This window comes from Calcarisporiella thermophila (assembly GCF_041956535.1).
Source record: "Calcarisporiella thermophila strain CBS 279.70 unplaced genomic scaffold VTP21scaffold_34, whole genome shotgun sequence".
NCBI classification, from domain to species: Eukaryota; Fungi; Calcarisporiellomycota; class Calcarisporiellomycetes; order Calcarisporiellales; family Calcarisporiellaceae; genus Calcarisporiella; species Calcarisporiella thermophila.
Genome location: NW_027192224.1, coordinates 20,274 through 33,481, shown reverse-complemented (window position 1 = coordinate 33,481; position 13,208 = coordinate 20,274). Strand labels below are relative to the sequence as shown.

The 13,208-nt window shown below is 38.4% G+C and overlaps 6 protein-coding genes across 6 annotated transcripts; 3 read left to right on the top strand and 3 right to left on the bottom strand.

The window, feature by feature from the left end:
- Positions 1-20: 20 nt before the first annotated feature.
- Positions 21-765, top strand: VTP21DRAFT_7885 (uncharacterized protein; the record flags this gene model as incomplete). Its single annotated transcript, XM_069398675.1, has 2 exons — positions 21-213; positions 284-765. The coding sequence occupies 2 exons, from the start codon at positions 21-23 to the stop codon at positions 763-765; spliced, it is 675 nt and encodes a 224-aa protein (XP_069246067.1).
- A 512-nt stretch (positions 766-1,277) lies between these two features.
- On the bottom strand, positions 1,278-4,169 carry VTP21DRAFT_7884 (uncharacterized protein; the record flags this gene model as incomplete). The annotated part of the gene is made up of 12 exons (XM_069398674.1): positions 1,278-1,403; positions 2,308-2,341; positions 2,412-2,505; positions 2,650-2,884; positions 2,952-3,174; positions 3,252-3,309; positions 3,395-3,499; positions 3,561-3,626; positions 3,695-3,741; positions 3,803-3,896; positions 3,953-4,032; positions 4,108-4,169. 12 exons carry the CDS (start codon positions 4,167-4,169, stop codon positions 1,278-1,280), a joined length of 1,224 nt encoding a protein of 407 aa, XP_069246066.1.
- Positions 4,170-5,008: 839 nt separating this feature from the next.
- VTP21DRAFT_7883 (uncharacterized protein) lies at positions 5,009-6,155 on the bottom strand (the record flags this gene model as incomplete). Its single annotated transcript, XM_069398673.1, has 5 exons — positions 5,009-5,343; positions 5,423-5,510; positions 5,574-5,751; positions 5,832-5,965; positions 6,030-6,155. The coding sequence occupies 5 exons, from the start codon at positions 6,153-6,155 to the stop codon at positions 5,009-5,011; spliced, it is 861 nt and encodes a 286-aa protein (XP_069246065.1).
- Positions 6,156-9,054: 2,899 nt separating this feature from the next.
- On the top strand, positions 9,055-9,564 carry VTP21DRAFT_7882 (uncharacterized protein; the record flags this gene model as incomplete). Its single annotated transcript, XM_069398672.1, has 3 exons — positions 9,055-9,135; positions 9,204-9,304; positions 9,405-9,564. 3 exons carry the CDS (start codon positions 9,055-9,057, stop codon positions 9,562-9,564), a joined length of 342 nt encoding a protein of 113 aa, XP_069246064.1.
- Positions 9,565-9,911: 347 nt separating this feature from the next.
- VTP21DRAFT_7881 (uncharacterized protein) lies at positions 9,912-10,879 on the bottom strand (the record flags this gene model as incomplete). Its single annotated transcript, XM_069398671.1, has 2 exons — positions 9,912-10,354; positions 10,420-10,879. 2 exons carry the CDS (start codon positions 10,877-10,879, stop codon positions 9,912-9,914), a joined length of 903 nt encoding a protein of 300 aa, XP_069246063.1.
- A 1,248-nt stretch (positions 10,880-12,127) lies between these two features.
- Positions 12,128-13,074, top strand: VTP21DRAFT_7880 (uncharacterized protein; the record flags this gene model as incomplete). Its single annotated transcript, XM_069398670.1, has 3 exons — positions 12,128-12,243; positions 12,302-12,765; positions 12,836-13,074. 3 exons carry the CDS (start codon positions 12,128-12,130, stop codon positions 13,072-13,074), a joined length of 819 nt encoding a protein of 272 aa, XP_069246062.1.
- Positions 13,075-13,208: the final 134 nt, after the last annotated feature.

The window sequence follows — 13,208 nt, the reverse complement described above, 5'->3', positions numbered from 1 at the left end:
GAGAAAATAAATATCACGAAATGTTCTGCCATACCCCGTCAACATCCGCCTCCTCGTTTCCCACTACACCTTTGCCACCTGGCTGGCGCGCCTGTCCCGGAATACTCCACTCGACAGGGAAGGCACTTCCAGCGAAATGGCTCTCCGGAACCAAAAACGCTGACGCCCCAATCCTGGCCAGAGGTTGCATCCACGGCAAAGGAATGGGAAAAGGTCTGGACCTCCATTCAAAAACGGCCAACACTCCCAAAACACCGCACACTACGCTGGCGAATCCTCGTAGAGCGTGTAATTACAAACTCGACATTCCCTGGTCATGACCCGAAATGTACCCGCTGTAACGCCCCGAGGGACACCATCCGCCACACCTTCTTCGAATGTCCCGAACTCACATCAGTGTGGCATTGGACGGAAAGGTGTATCAACACCATCTCAGGCCCCCTAAACACTCAGGTGCTGAGCCCCAGGAACCTCGTACTTGGCGATCTACCAGAAGCCCCGAGGGCAGTAAGACACGCGGCTCAAATCGTCTTCGATTCGGTGCTATGGCAAATCCATCGGGACCGAATCGCCTACCATTTCGAATGCACTCGAGCATCACCCGAGACAATCATCCTCCGTGCCAAAATGGACATCGAGGAGGCTATCGGAGGTGAACTGATAAAGGCACGTAAAAGACGAGAGATAGAGTTATTCCGAAGAAGGTGGTGCGGTCAGGGAGCGGTAATAGAAAGTTCGGATAGAGCAAGACTAAAACTGGAGTGACGAAGCAACCCTTCCTCTCTCCCAATCCGCTCTTTCCCTCCTCCCCTCCTCTTTACTTCATACCTTTCACCAAATACCCGATCACTATATACATCTAATTTACCCTTTATTCCCCCCCTTCTTATTTCATTGTAATCATTAAACTCTTGTAAGCTACGGAAACTAATAAAGTCTCCGTTGATTGATCAAAAAAAATTAATTTTTTTTATTTATCACCTATCAAGTCGTTCCCTAATACCCACAGCTAGTTGAGTTTTATTTCACATCTACCCATTTGAGGAGAAAATTTGTCATGATCAACTTACCCCGAATTGCAATACCGCGTTAATATCTAGCTTTTATCTTATTTTATTACTTTTAATAATGTAACGATTGTATTTTAGAGTCTTATTAAACAATAAAGACTCACTTTTGATCAAAAAAATTATTTTTTTTATTTTTATTTTTTTTAAAAGTGGTGCCCAACTCTTCTTTTATTAGGACAAAAGAAATAAGTCTGGTAACACACAAATTTAGAGGTTCAACTTGGTGCGGCGCCAGTGACGACGTTTAGCGTTGTACCGGATAGCATTATCGGTGCGGAAGCGGATCCATGCCGAGATAGGACGGTTCTGCTTCTTGCCCAAAATGCGCTTCACCTTGAATGACTTGTGGGAGGGCATAATGAATATATCGTACTGACAGCGGAGTGCCGACTTGAAAGTAGGAGGAAATCAACAACGGGTTTATTTTTCAACTAGCGTCACCACAATGTTTATATTCTCTGTTAGATTCATATTTTCAAATTAGAAAAGCCAACACTTTAAGAAACTCTTTCCAGAAAATGCAATCACTTAAATCTCGATATACTCTCGAATCAATATACTTTGAAGAAAGCCACAAACTTGCTAGTAATATATCTTAATTTAATTTGATTTCAAAATTGGCACCAAGTGTTGGAATTTAATAAGAATGTATTGATAAAAAGGAAGGAAGACAAGCAGAAGGGATAACACAACTCAAACACACCAAAGAACTCAAGAGAGATAGATCACATCTTATATATATGATAGGATAGGATAAGAGATAAAAGAGATAAGGTGTAATAATGATGTCAATCGTCGTAACACAGATTATCTAGACTATTTCAGACTTAGGTCACGCCTGGTCGTCCTCCAACGCCAAGGGAGTGCAAAAACAGTATTACATTCATATAATAAATAACGATATATTATTGCCAATATTTCATGCAATCAAATATATAATTAGATTACATTTCGAGTCATGTGGGATAATTATGAAGGGTAAAGTAAAGCATCATTTAAGTTAACATACATTACAGAAAAAATATCAAATATGGAAAAAAAGTAAATATATAATGCAAAATATATATATTCATTAACAAGTACAATCCCATGACACTCCAATATATTATATGTAGATGAATGGATGAGTTACCCATTATTGAAATAAACTGATCAATTGGAACTATGCGGAGATTCAAAGAAATATTCTAGTTCTTCTCCACCAGTATATCTATTGCAAAGAGAGCCGCAACATTACGACGCCATGCCCAGGGACGGATTTTGCCTCAAATCTAAAAGAGAATGAAAAGATAGTGTACAGTAGTCTATTTTTTTTTTGGAATATGGGAGGAGGACATTTACTGGCCAACATAGTCACCGATATCCTTTTTTTGCCATAGGTCGCGCACTCTGAAACGTGAATTACGAGTCATCCCCAGGTCAAAAGAAAAGTGAACTGATATTGAAGTTGACCATGTATTCCGATTGAATAATACTACATTATTGAGTAAAAAAAGAAAATGTATATAGGTCAATCATAAGGTCGATGGCGATATAAAGGTATAAACGAATTGGATTGGTTCAATAAGTCTAGTATTACCAACTACGGTATCGTCGTTTTTAAGTGGTCCTGCCCACACTTCCACTCCACGAAATCGGTCCCGTCGAACTCGTTGAACAGCTTTCCCAAGCGGATCCTGATTTACAGCAATGACTTCTTCCGCTGTCAGAATCTGAAGGGTCTCTGGACTCATATTCCGCAAATCACAGCCGATAATCAGTGGGGCCTTGAATGCTGCCCAGAAAGTAAAGTGTGTTTTATATTCTTCATAACTCTAATTCGGTTTAACTACTGGGTTAATTATGCTCAATCACTAAAGATAACAACATAAAATATACTACCATTCCACCATTCCCAACTTCCAACATATCGGGATCTGGATATGATCCGATGGTCGCGTACTTTGTCATTTCTGCCATTCTGTCGATGATATCTACAACACCGCACGGGTAACAGGGGCCAGACTCTCGCCAACTAGTGGGGTTGAAGTGGTCGCCTATGTCCTCGGTTGTACGAAATGAGTTTCCTACATTCTGGGCCCATTTCCACACGTATTCCTCTCCCCTGGAGATGAGAAATTATGACAGTTAATTTGATTGCTTATCATTATGAGTGTCCAAATAACCAGGATGGCTGTCTACCAATTACAGATGCTATAGAATATTGGTCTTCCTGTTACGTTCAAAGCATCTCGCATTTCTAATTCACAATTTACAAAGGAAGTTTAGAGGTAAATTGTAAGCATATTCTGGTTGAGACAAGGTAATCATATTCAATGGCTTACTTGTGTATCGTAACAACGCTGGAACTCCGTTATTGTGACAATTATCTACCTTTACAAAATCCACCTCCCAATCCGCATAGGTTTTAGCATCGATATCTTCGAAGCCTGTTATTAAGAGCATTTACTAGAGAGCTATTATACTGAAGAAAGTTTGATCCCCCATTACCCAGTGATCCAGGTCGTCCCTGGCATGTCATTATTCCGGCATCGGTGTACAGTCCGAATAGCAAATCTATAGATATATTGAATGAAATTGCTGGAAATATTTAGAATACTGTCATAGAGTTTCCTGAAGTTTACCCTTTGAATGAACGTAATCTGCTAGTGCCCGCATACCCGATGGAAACCTGGTTAAATTATACCTAGGTAATGCTCTATTTTAGTTAGATAGGATGTAAAATTTTTTACGTTTTGTAATCTGGATGGATAGTCCCATTAGTATCACGAAAACTTTGCCAACAGTCGTCTATCACTATATATTCATAACCAGCCGCGGCCAGACCTTTGTGATAGACACTATCAATTTAATGCCATGGCGCTATAGCTTCATTCTTATACCTGAATTCACCATTGCATCTGCAGTTTCGCGTATTAACGCTTCGTCCACATTACATGCAAATTTGTTCCAACTGTTCCATCTGGAATCCAAATAGTTAATGTTTTTCATGTGTTCGCTCTAAACTCCAAATGGAGGTTCTTTTCTTCGACATTACCCCATTGGAGGACGAACAAACCCATTGTCTAGTGCATAACTAAGACTACACAGTCCCCCCATCAGTGTTACTACCAAAAATTTTGCTATTCTACTCATGTTTTCTCGTTATTGACCAGTGTATGTTTGGAAGATAAGGATTAATAGGCAATTAGGAAGCTGCATTGATATTGGTGGGCAACTATTTATTTGCCACCATTTCTACCATTTACAGTCACGCGACCTCAATGAGACAAGTCACAAGAAAATTCTTGTGCGAAACGCTTAAATTGCATTAGAAACATGCAATATACAGTGATTGTGGACAGGTGCAGTTCGAAAAAGCTAATGTATTAAAAATGGGGACAACATGTATTCTATGGGAGTTTTTTGTTATACAAACAGGATAGATAAGGGGAAAATAAATAAGCTCACACCATAATAGAAGCATAGAATCCTGTTGGGCTTTGCATCAAAGAAAAGTACCCAAGTTTAGCCATTACGTGACAAAAAGCCTTTGGGCAACGTTTAAGATAAATGAAGTCTAATACATTCAGAAGGTTTAACAAGCCTAGCATCAGTAAATTCAACTCTACATAGATATTTTTGACAGAAAATATACTCGCTTCAATGAGAGTACTGAAAAAAAAACATGACGTATGTCGCTCATTGTGTATTTCATTCTTGTAAAAAGTAAAATAGAGGGGTATTTATTCTTCGCTTTATACATTTTCTGCCAGCTAAAATAAAATAAAGCTAGAGATGCAAGACAAAAATCTCATATAAAGGGGTCGATATAAAAGGCAGTACAACAAATAAATGAAAAAGAGAAAGACGGAAATGATGCATTAATTATAAAGACAATATAAAGTTAATCTCTTAGATTAGAAAGGTACACTAATTGTAAAACATGATGAAGGTTGTCAGCTCTTGAGCAGGATGACAATATGCAAGAAATTATCCGGGTAAGAGAGTTGCTGTGCAGCCCAAATCAACGGCATCTCCATTTGCGGAATAACTCCGTGGACCACAGGCAATGCACAAGGCTTAGCCTTTTTATCTGGGAAGAGATCTGGGAGCAGGCGGTGAAGTGCGTCCCATAATGTAAGTAGGGAGCCATCCTCGTCAAAAGGACTCAATGGTTCTTGAATCACAACGGAGGCATCGGGGAGGTAAACTCGTAACGGGATATAGCGCGTTTGGGGGGCATCTGCAGGAGATAGTCGTTGGTTTATGCTCCAGAAACGTTCGTAGCTATCTGTGCAAGATATAACATCACAAAATTTACGGATCAGTAAACTGGAGAAGGAAGAAATCTTCATTCTAAGTCAACATACTTGATGCCAACCCATCCCATAATTGTGTCTGATCGTCCTTGGATAGATTCATTAGCTTTTTGGTTGAGCCATGCATTAAAAAATCGGCCTATACGAAAAATAAAGCGAGATTTAATCCAAAGTCAGGCTCCGGATAAATATACTAATTAACCTCTTTAACCATAGAAAAAAAGAAATCTTGAGTTGCATCGACAGCCTGTCCACGAATCAGCTGGTTTGCTGGGAAATTCTCAAAGTGTACAGTCAACCGCCAAGGTAGCGCTTGTATTGAATCAGAAGAGGGATCATTGTGAGTTAACAAATCATACAGCAGTCCTATTGGATAGTGCCTTCATTGTAGAAGGAAAACGAGATATAGAACATCTAAATGAATGTACAATAAAACGATTGTGTGATTTTTTAACATTACCACTTGCATGGCGTGCCGTTGTATTCGTACCAAATTTCTGTGTCATCTCCGAAAAATTGCAGCCCCAAATCCACGAAAAATTTTCGGATTTGTGATGTAAGAAGGGAAAGATAAGAGCATCGTGGTGCTTGGATCTGGAGTAGAACGGACGAATATTGAAGGAAAGCCAGAGTGCAATTAAAGTAGAATGGAACTTACAATACAAGATTCAAGTGAAACTCCAAACGATTCCGCTTCTTTTGGATCGAGTGAGAAGCGAATAGGAATGCTGCCTTCCCATACTGCTTTAGTTATTGGATTGGATTTAGGGGTTGCATTTGCCATTTGTTTCCACCAGTTTTAGAGAAAGAATTGACGCTTTGATCGCTGCAATAAAAATACGAATTCCAGCTCTAAAGTTGAAACGAACAAGTTTAAGGATCTACAAGCCACACAGGCGAAGAATTGTGCCTACTTTACAAAATTGATTGTTAATAGAGGTGCTTTGAAATGGAACTTTGTGCACATAATAAATGATAAATTAGTTTTTATTAACAAAAAACAAATTTAACTCTTCTTTCAAAGCAGCTAAGCTATTAATGTGTTATTAATCCAAAGTGAGGTTCATAAGTTGGCTATAAGGAGGCCGAAAAAGAGTAGCATTAATAATACTGCATTGCTTATAATGCAAATGCCGTTAAAAATCCCTAGATCAAAGCATTTACTGTCGTAATATAACTGAGGTCTGGAACGGAAGAGTATGGAGCTATAGATATTTACATATAGATATTTAATCTAGATTGAAAGGATCCATTGCTATATTGCAAGAGCAGTAAAGGAACTAGTACGCATGGATTTAGCCCCTGAAACGAAATTCACTTAAGAATTTATTTTCAGAGAATTTGCTGAGAATCTATAGGATGATAACTCATTCAATAAGTACGACTAAAATAATCAATCCATTCAGTATTTGATTTCTTCTTATTATCACTGCATGTAACATTTTATAATAGAAAAAGTAGTATGCCTGGGTTTATAAATACTGTTTAGTTTAGATGAAACAATTAATTGATACTATTTATTTGGCATTACATGCTCTTGACCAAATTTGAATGTATTCCAGGGAGAGTCAGATGAGAAAACTCGAGAAAATTTCTTAGTATACGATGTAAGAGAAGAGACCATGAGCTCGTTATTGCTCGAGTGTTTTTGCCCGGAGTTTACTGAGAAACTGTTCAGCTCTTGCGATGTTTCCTGCAAATTCTTGCTTTGCAAATTCTTCAAGTTGTGCACCTCGGCAGCAATGACAGCACCAACAATCGTTGCAACATGGACGTTTGCAAACACCCTTTACAGCAGAAAGAAGTGAAAGTAAGAATAAAACTAGGAAAAGTGTCTTTTTCATCGTGGTTAATCTTATTGAGTTCTAAGCAGCAAGCAATTTGGGCAACTATTTATAGAAAATGGTTCGCATATGTAAATAGTTATCACTTCTCAAGTAGAAGGCAAATGCATGAGTCAGTTCCATAATCCAACTTCAATCTTCTGACTCGATCTGGACAATGGGGCGGATATGCCGCCCTATGCGATACTCAGCGTATGTTACTTAGTCGATTTCCTCTGTGAGCCATTTCCTGCAGAGAGCAGTGCATTATTTGAATGAAGAAACTGTTCCAAAATCTGATCGGAAAGAAACTTATAAGCTCATGGGAAAATTCTGCACTAGGAATTGAGCTTGGATTGATGGGTTTGATGATTTTGATTTTTTTTATTGGTTCAGCCTCTCGAGAGCGTAATATTTCAAACAATCACTGAAAAAAACGACTCCTAATATTATTTGAATGATTGGATATTGGCTGGCATCAGGAGTTGAGCTTTGTAATTTAACAATTTGCCTGAATCATACAAGATGTTGTAGATTTACCATTGACATTTAGGAATTGCTTCAAAATATATCTAGATCCTAATACCTGAACATAAGAATGGCAGTGCAACTGGGATTAACCAAAAAGTAAGAAATAAATTCAAAAGCCTACCTGCATCGTAATAAGATTTCATTGCGCTTATTCCCAAAGCAGTGCGATCACGCTCACAGCCACCATTCCTTCTCGAAAATCGTTAATGCATATTATAGAATAAAGCTGCTTGGAGCTATGAGGCTCGTTAGGACACACTCTATCCTTCCCATCGCGATCAGCTGTGACTAAGAGCAGCATATACTCTCCTCCTTTATCCTTTTTTCCACTCTCTGATCCTCTATTCTATTCCCAAACATTCCAATATAAATAACATATATATCAAATAGAAATAAGTAAGCTAAGGGTATTTTCGTAAGCAGTGCCACCATATATTGACAAGCCATTGGCCTCAGCAAAAGCAGATTGCGCATATATAATGCTAATAAACAACTACACAACCTAAGCGTGCAGTACAAACTTTTGGATAAACATATCATGACAGATTTGAGTTTCCGACAAATACTGGAAAATCATGAGAATCCTCTTATCCCTGAGAACCCCAAAACAGCGTAATAATGGGTCGATTAAGTGTATTTCTAGGCGATGTAGGCATCTCGTGATTAAGCCAAAATATACCTTTAAGTTGATATGCTCGTAATCAATGAAAATCTTATTAGGAGAGCAATCTTATGGATCCTAAATAGATACATTGGTGTTCGCTTTGCAAAGTGAATGGAATGGAATGTCACAATTGCGGTTGGCTTTAAATCATATCGGATATTAGTAGAAAGGCTGCCACAAAAAATATTTACAAAACATGGATCATTGTAGTTGGTTCCTAAGTAATATAGAATTATATCGAATCAACAAATATGGCTTTATATGTTGTAAAAATTAGCACAATAGAAATAGTTGACTGATTAACAGCTGGCTATAATGCCTGAAAAACTTAGGGGATGTTGTAGAAGCCAACCGCATAATGTATTCAATATTTGCAATACGTTCTTCGCAATATCACTTGGCACTATGATCTCAAATGGAGAAGTTCAATTTTTTGCAATGCAAACCGAGGGGGTTTCACAAGGATTGTCTACATCCAAACTCTTCTGCTAGTTATCAATTTCAAATTTCAAATATCTGTGCATTTGGCACTGCGCTATCTACAATCGAATTGTTCTCCAAGGCAGATTTTCACATTTAGTTCAAAATATAACTTTTAGATTTAATTTTGAGGAAGATACCAATGTTCAAAAAGGTGAATATCCCATATTAAGTGCAAATGTAGAATGAAGAAAAAAGTTTCCTCTGACCCGAAACCAGCTAAATCAACCGCGAATTCTGCTCCTGCCGTAAAATTAAGTTCCAAAGTAAATGTTTTAAAGAAGATCTATGTTCCTATTGCGCTCTAATCTTGTTACAATTCCACTTCAATAAGAAATTAGTATCCGCAGAAACCATAGCATTGACTCTTGAGTCACAAACCTGGAATAGAGAAAAATATGAAGGGCATGCATCAATTCGAGGAACTCCATTTCTGTAATTATTCTTCCATTTGGAAATCTTTTCATCTTAGTCGGAATTTTTTTGGCCTTACAATTATTTCAATTTTGTTGTTTCTTTGTATGATCGACCACAGAAGTGCGCCTAATGAAAGAATTCCATTAAGTACCCGCAGTTTATCCACGTTAATTTACTCTCCTACAGATGGTGAGAGTCTCACTTTTAGGAATCGACAAGGATTTCACCGTACGCTAGATGAAACATACCATGAGATGTGGGAAAAGTTGTCGAACTGAACTTTTTATTTCACTGTAATCACTGTAATTTAAGAATTTTCTCACTTAATTGCACAGTAATAATATTTCCATTAAATGATAATGATAGCAACCTATCGTCACAGACATAGGAAGAAGTAAAACAAAATATAATATAATAAAATTTCAAGCATTACAAGAAATTAAGGAAAAAAATAATACAAAACCCAAAGTGAAATAATTCAAAATACATGATAAAGGAGGAGATGGAACCAAAAAAAGGGGGGGAAGAGAAACAAGAAAATAACACTAAGTAGATAAGCTATACGTATAGGAAATATTCGCCATCTCAGTGCCATTAAAGGTTGCACGCTAAAACTCTCTTTTTTCTATTGTTGATTCATCAAAAGTATATCGTTAGTGATATCTAGATGAAGTCGAATTTGACACTGTTTACAGTTACCGTGAATAGATCGCATTTGTCGTTGTGCATCGAATGCGTCCTGCACTCGCTTTGAGAGTATATCGATAGAATGTCGTTTGGATGAGGGATCGCGCCGTGAATTGTTCAAAAAGTCTAAAGTGCCAGTGTATGGGCGTACCTTTGCTACGGGGTTCCCAACATTGGCAAGGTAAGCCTGTTTAGCGGTTGCCGGATGCTCGAATAAAATGAGAGCTCGAGTATCGTGGATCCATTTTATACGATAGCCCCCGCGCATTCCTTCGTACACTGAGAAAATATTTTGTAAATCTTGGGTCTTAAAGGAGGGAGAGAAGTCATACACATCGAGAATAGTGGTCTGACTCTCAGGTGTTTGTACAACTGATGCCGCTATGAAGAGTATAATGAACAGGTTAATGGAGAAAAAAATGAATACAAAGAAAAAAAAGATTTACCAGAGTCAAGATAAGTCGGGTCAACAAGCGAGTTCCTTTTCGATCGCCTAGAATTTTCATTTACATCTCCACCCACGCCAATCTTTTCGGTTGTTTGTTGCAGTTGTTCTTGCATTCGCCTATTGACCTCACTCTCTTCGTAGTAGTACGAAGGAAGTCGTGGCGAGAGGGGCAGCGACATACGCTTTTGGGAGTTGGGTTGATTCTGTTGCAGTGGTGGCTGCTGTGCTTTACTGATATTCACATGACCATTACTGGTACTGCCGAAAGAATGGGGGCGTGCGCGTTGTAACTCAGCTGTAGCCTGATAGCTTTGACGCTTGCGTGCCGCTAAGGCCAATTTTGCGGCGGCTTGCTGGCGAATGTTCTCGTGATCATGCTCGCTTGAGGTGAGCGGATCGATAATAGACGAACGACGCCTACCTGGAGGACTGTCCTGTTGTAAGTAGCTATCCGTCATATTATTTGTAATAAAAAAGAGAGGGGTACCAATATATAAACAAAGTTTAGCAAAAAAAGAATGACAAGATAAAAAACGGAATGGAGATTATATTGAAAAGAAAAAGGAAAGAGCTAAAGAACAAAACGTACTGACTAACGATATCTGTTAATATTGTGGAATGGCGCAGATTTGATAACGCCACCGAGATGTACCTCTCTTGGCACTGACCATCGGCCTTGATAACGATAGATAGATTCTACTTAAAGAATTTGAAGAAAGTTAATGCCAATGGAATGGAATACAACGCACAACTACAAACCAATAAGGACACTGTTGTGCTGTGTTGGCTGTTAAAATTGAAAATGCATGATCTACTCTTTCTGACTTTGTATTTTGCCCTGTTTAAGGATATTCAGTTCGGATTTTAAATATCATTGACGCGTTTTACACAAGGATTTAATATCGTGAGCTTGTATAATGTCGCGATAATTAAAGAGCCATAGTAATCACATTACTTTCTGATAAAACTTTTCGTATAACACTTTTTTATTCATATTTAACCCACTTTTCGCACCTCGACTCGGATTTAGCTATACAAATTTTAAAAATGAGAAGAGTTGCATATATATATTCACCGGAATACGCGCGTATTGCCTCGCGGTTGCCGAGCAACAAGGGGAGAGTAAGTCTATTGTGCAGATTCCTTTTCAATCGACGGGTTGATTTATTGAATTTGATTCTATTGAAAGTCTGAAATAATACACTCTCTAATCAATGCCTATGGCTTATTTAACGATATGGAGTACGAAAATGCAGTGATATTATGCGCTTATACATATATAATTATTCACTAATCATGTCATTTGATCGAAAAGGATTTTGACACCAAGTCAAGCAACACGTGAACAGCTCGTTACTTTTCATTCACCTGACTTTATTGGTAAATCAAAAAATATATTCTTATGATTGATGCAATATACTCACTATAGTGATTAGATTTTCTTTTCTCTGCGGAAGAGCGCTACAATATTCAAAAGGAGAAAGAGAAAGGAAATATAGAAGAAGACGACGAAGAAGAGGAGGAGCGGGAAGATGTAGAAGAGACATGGGAGTGCGAGGACCACAATCAAATTAATGGCCAAAGAATCCCATTTCAAAAGCTTTGCGAAGAGTATGGGCTAGAATATGTAAAAGGCTTTTTGATTTATTCCGCTAACTGCACTCACACTATTAAATGTACTTTAGGACTGTCCAATTTTCGAGGGTATGGGTGAATATGTTCGCTATGTCTCTGGTTCGAGTATAGTTGCAGCGCAGTACCTAATAGAAGGGAAATGCGATGTTGCGGTGCATTGGGATGGTGGAAGGCATCATGCCAGACGGTAGCTTTCTCTGTTATTTATTTTATTTTTTCTGTTTAGACGTGATTTGTTGTAATAGGAGAAAAGCAGCTGGCTTCTGCTATGTCGCCGACATCACCCTTGCTATACTTCAATTACGACGTCAATTTTCTCGAGTTCTCTATATCGACCTGGATGTGCATCATGGAGATGGAGTTGAGGCTGCGTTTCAGCTCACTGATCGAGTTCTTACACTCTCTTTTCACCGATATACTCCAGGTTTCTACCCTGGGACTGGTGGTTATTTATTTGACAAGGGAAAAAGGGGAGTAATAAACGTGCCTCTCGAAGCTGGCTTACGTGGTGGTTCAATGATGCCTTTTTTCAAAAGAATCACGGACGCTGTCAAAGAGAATTACAAGCCCGATGCCGTAGTAGTGCAATGTGGAGCAGATGGGCTGTATGGAGACCGTATTGCTGAATGGAACTTGAGTATAGCAAGCTTTGCAAATTGCGTACAACATATTGTCGATTGGGGAAAACCTACGCTGCTACTAGGAGGAGGTACCATGATGACATAGCTTAAGGATAAATATACCTGACCTTCGTTAACCAATTTTCTCTTCCACTTTAGGAGGATACAACCATGCTAATGTTGCTCGTTGTTATGCTTACACACTCTCTTTAATTTTGGGTCGTAAAATTGATGAAGAACTCCCAGATCACCCCTATCTACATCTCTATGCCCCGGATTATAGATTGTCGGTGACCGAGGAAGGAAACACTTCCGATCGCAATGACCCATGCACACTGGCTCATACAGAGTCAATAATAAGGCAAATAATTGAAGCAGACCACCTAACCAAGCATTAGGGAAAACATAGAAGAAATAAATGTTTCATTTCAATGAATAGGTTAAAATAAATGTATATATAATTATAATTATTCACATAACGGTTAAGATGAGAGTCGAATAAACAAAAAGAATCCGAGTTACTTGCGTTAAA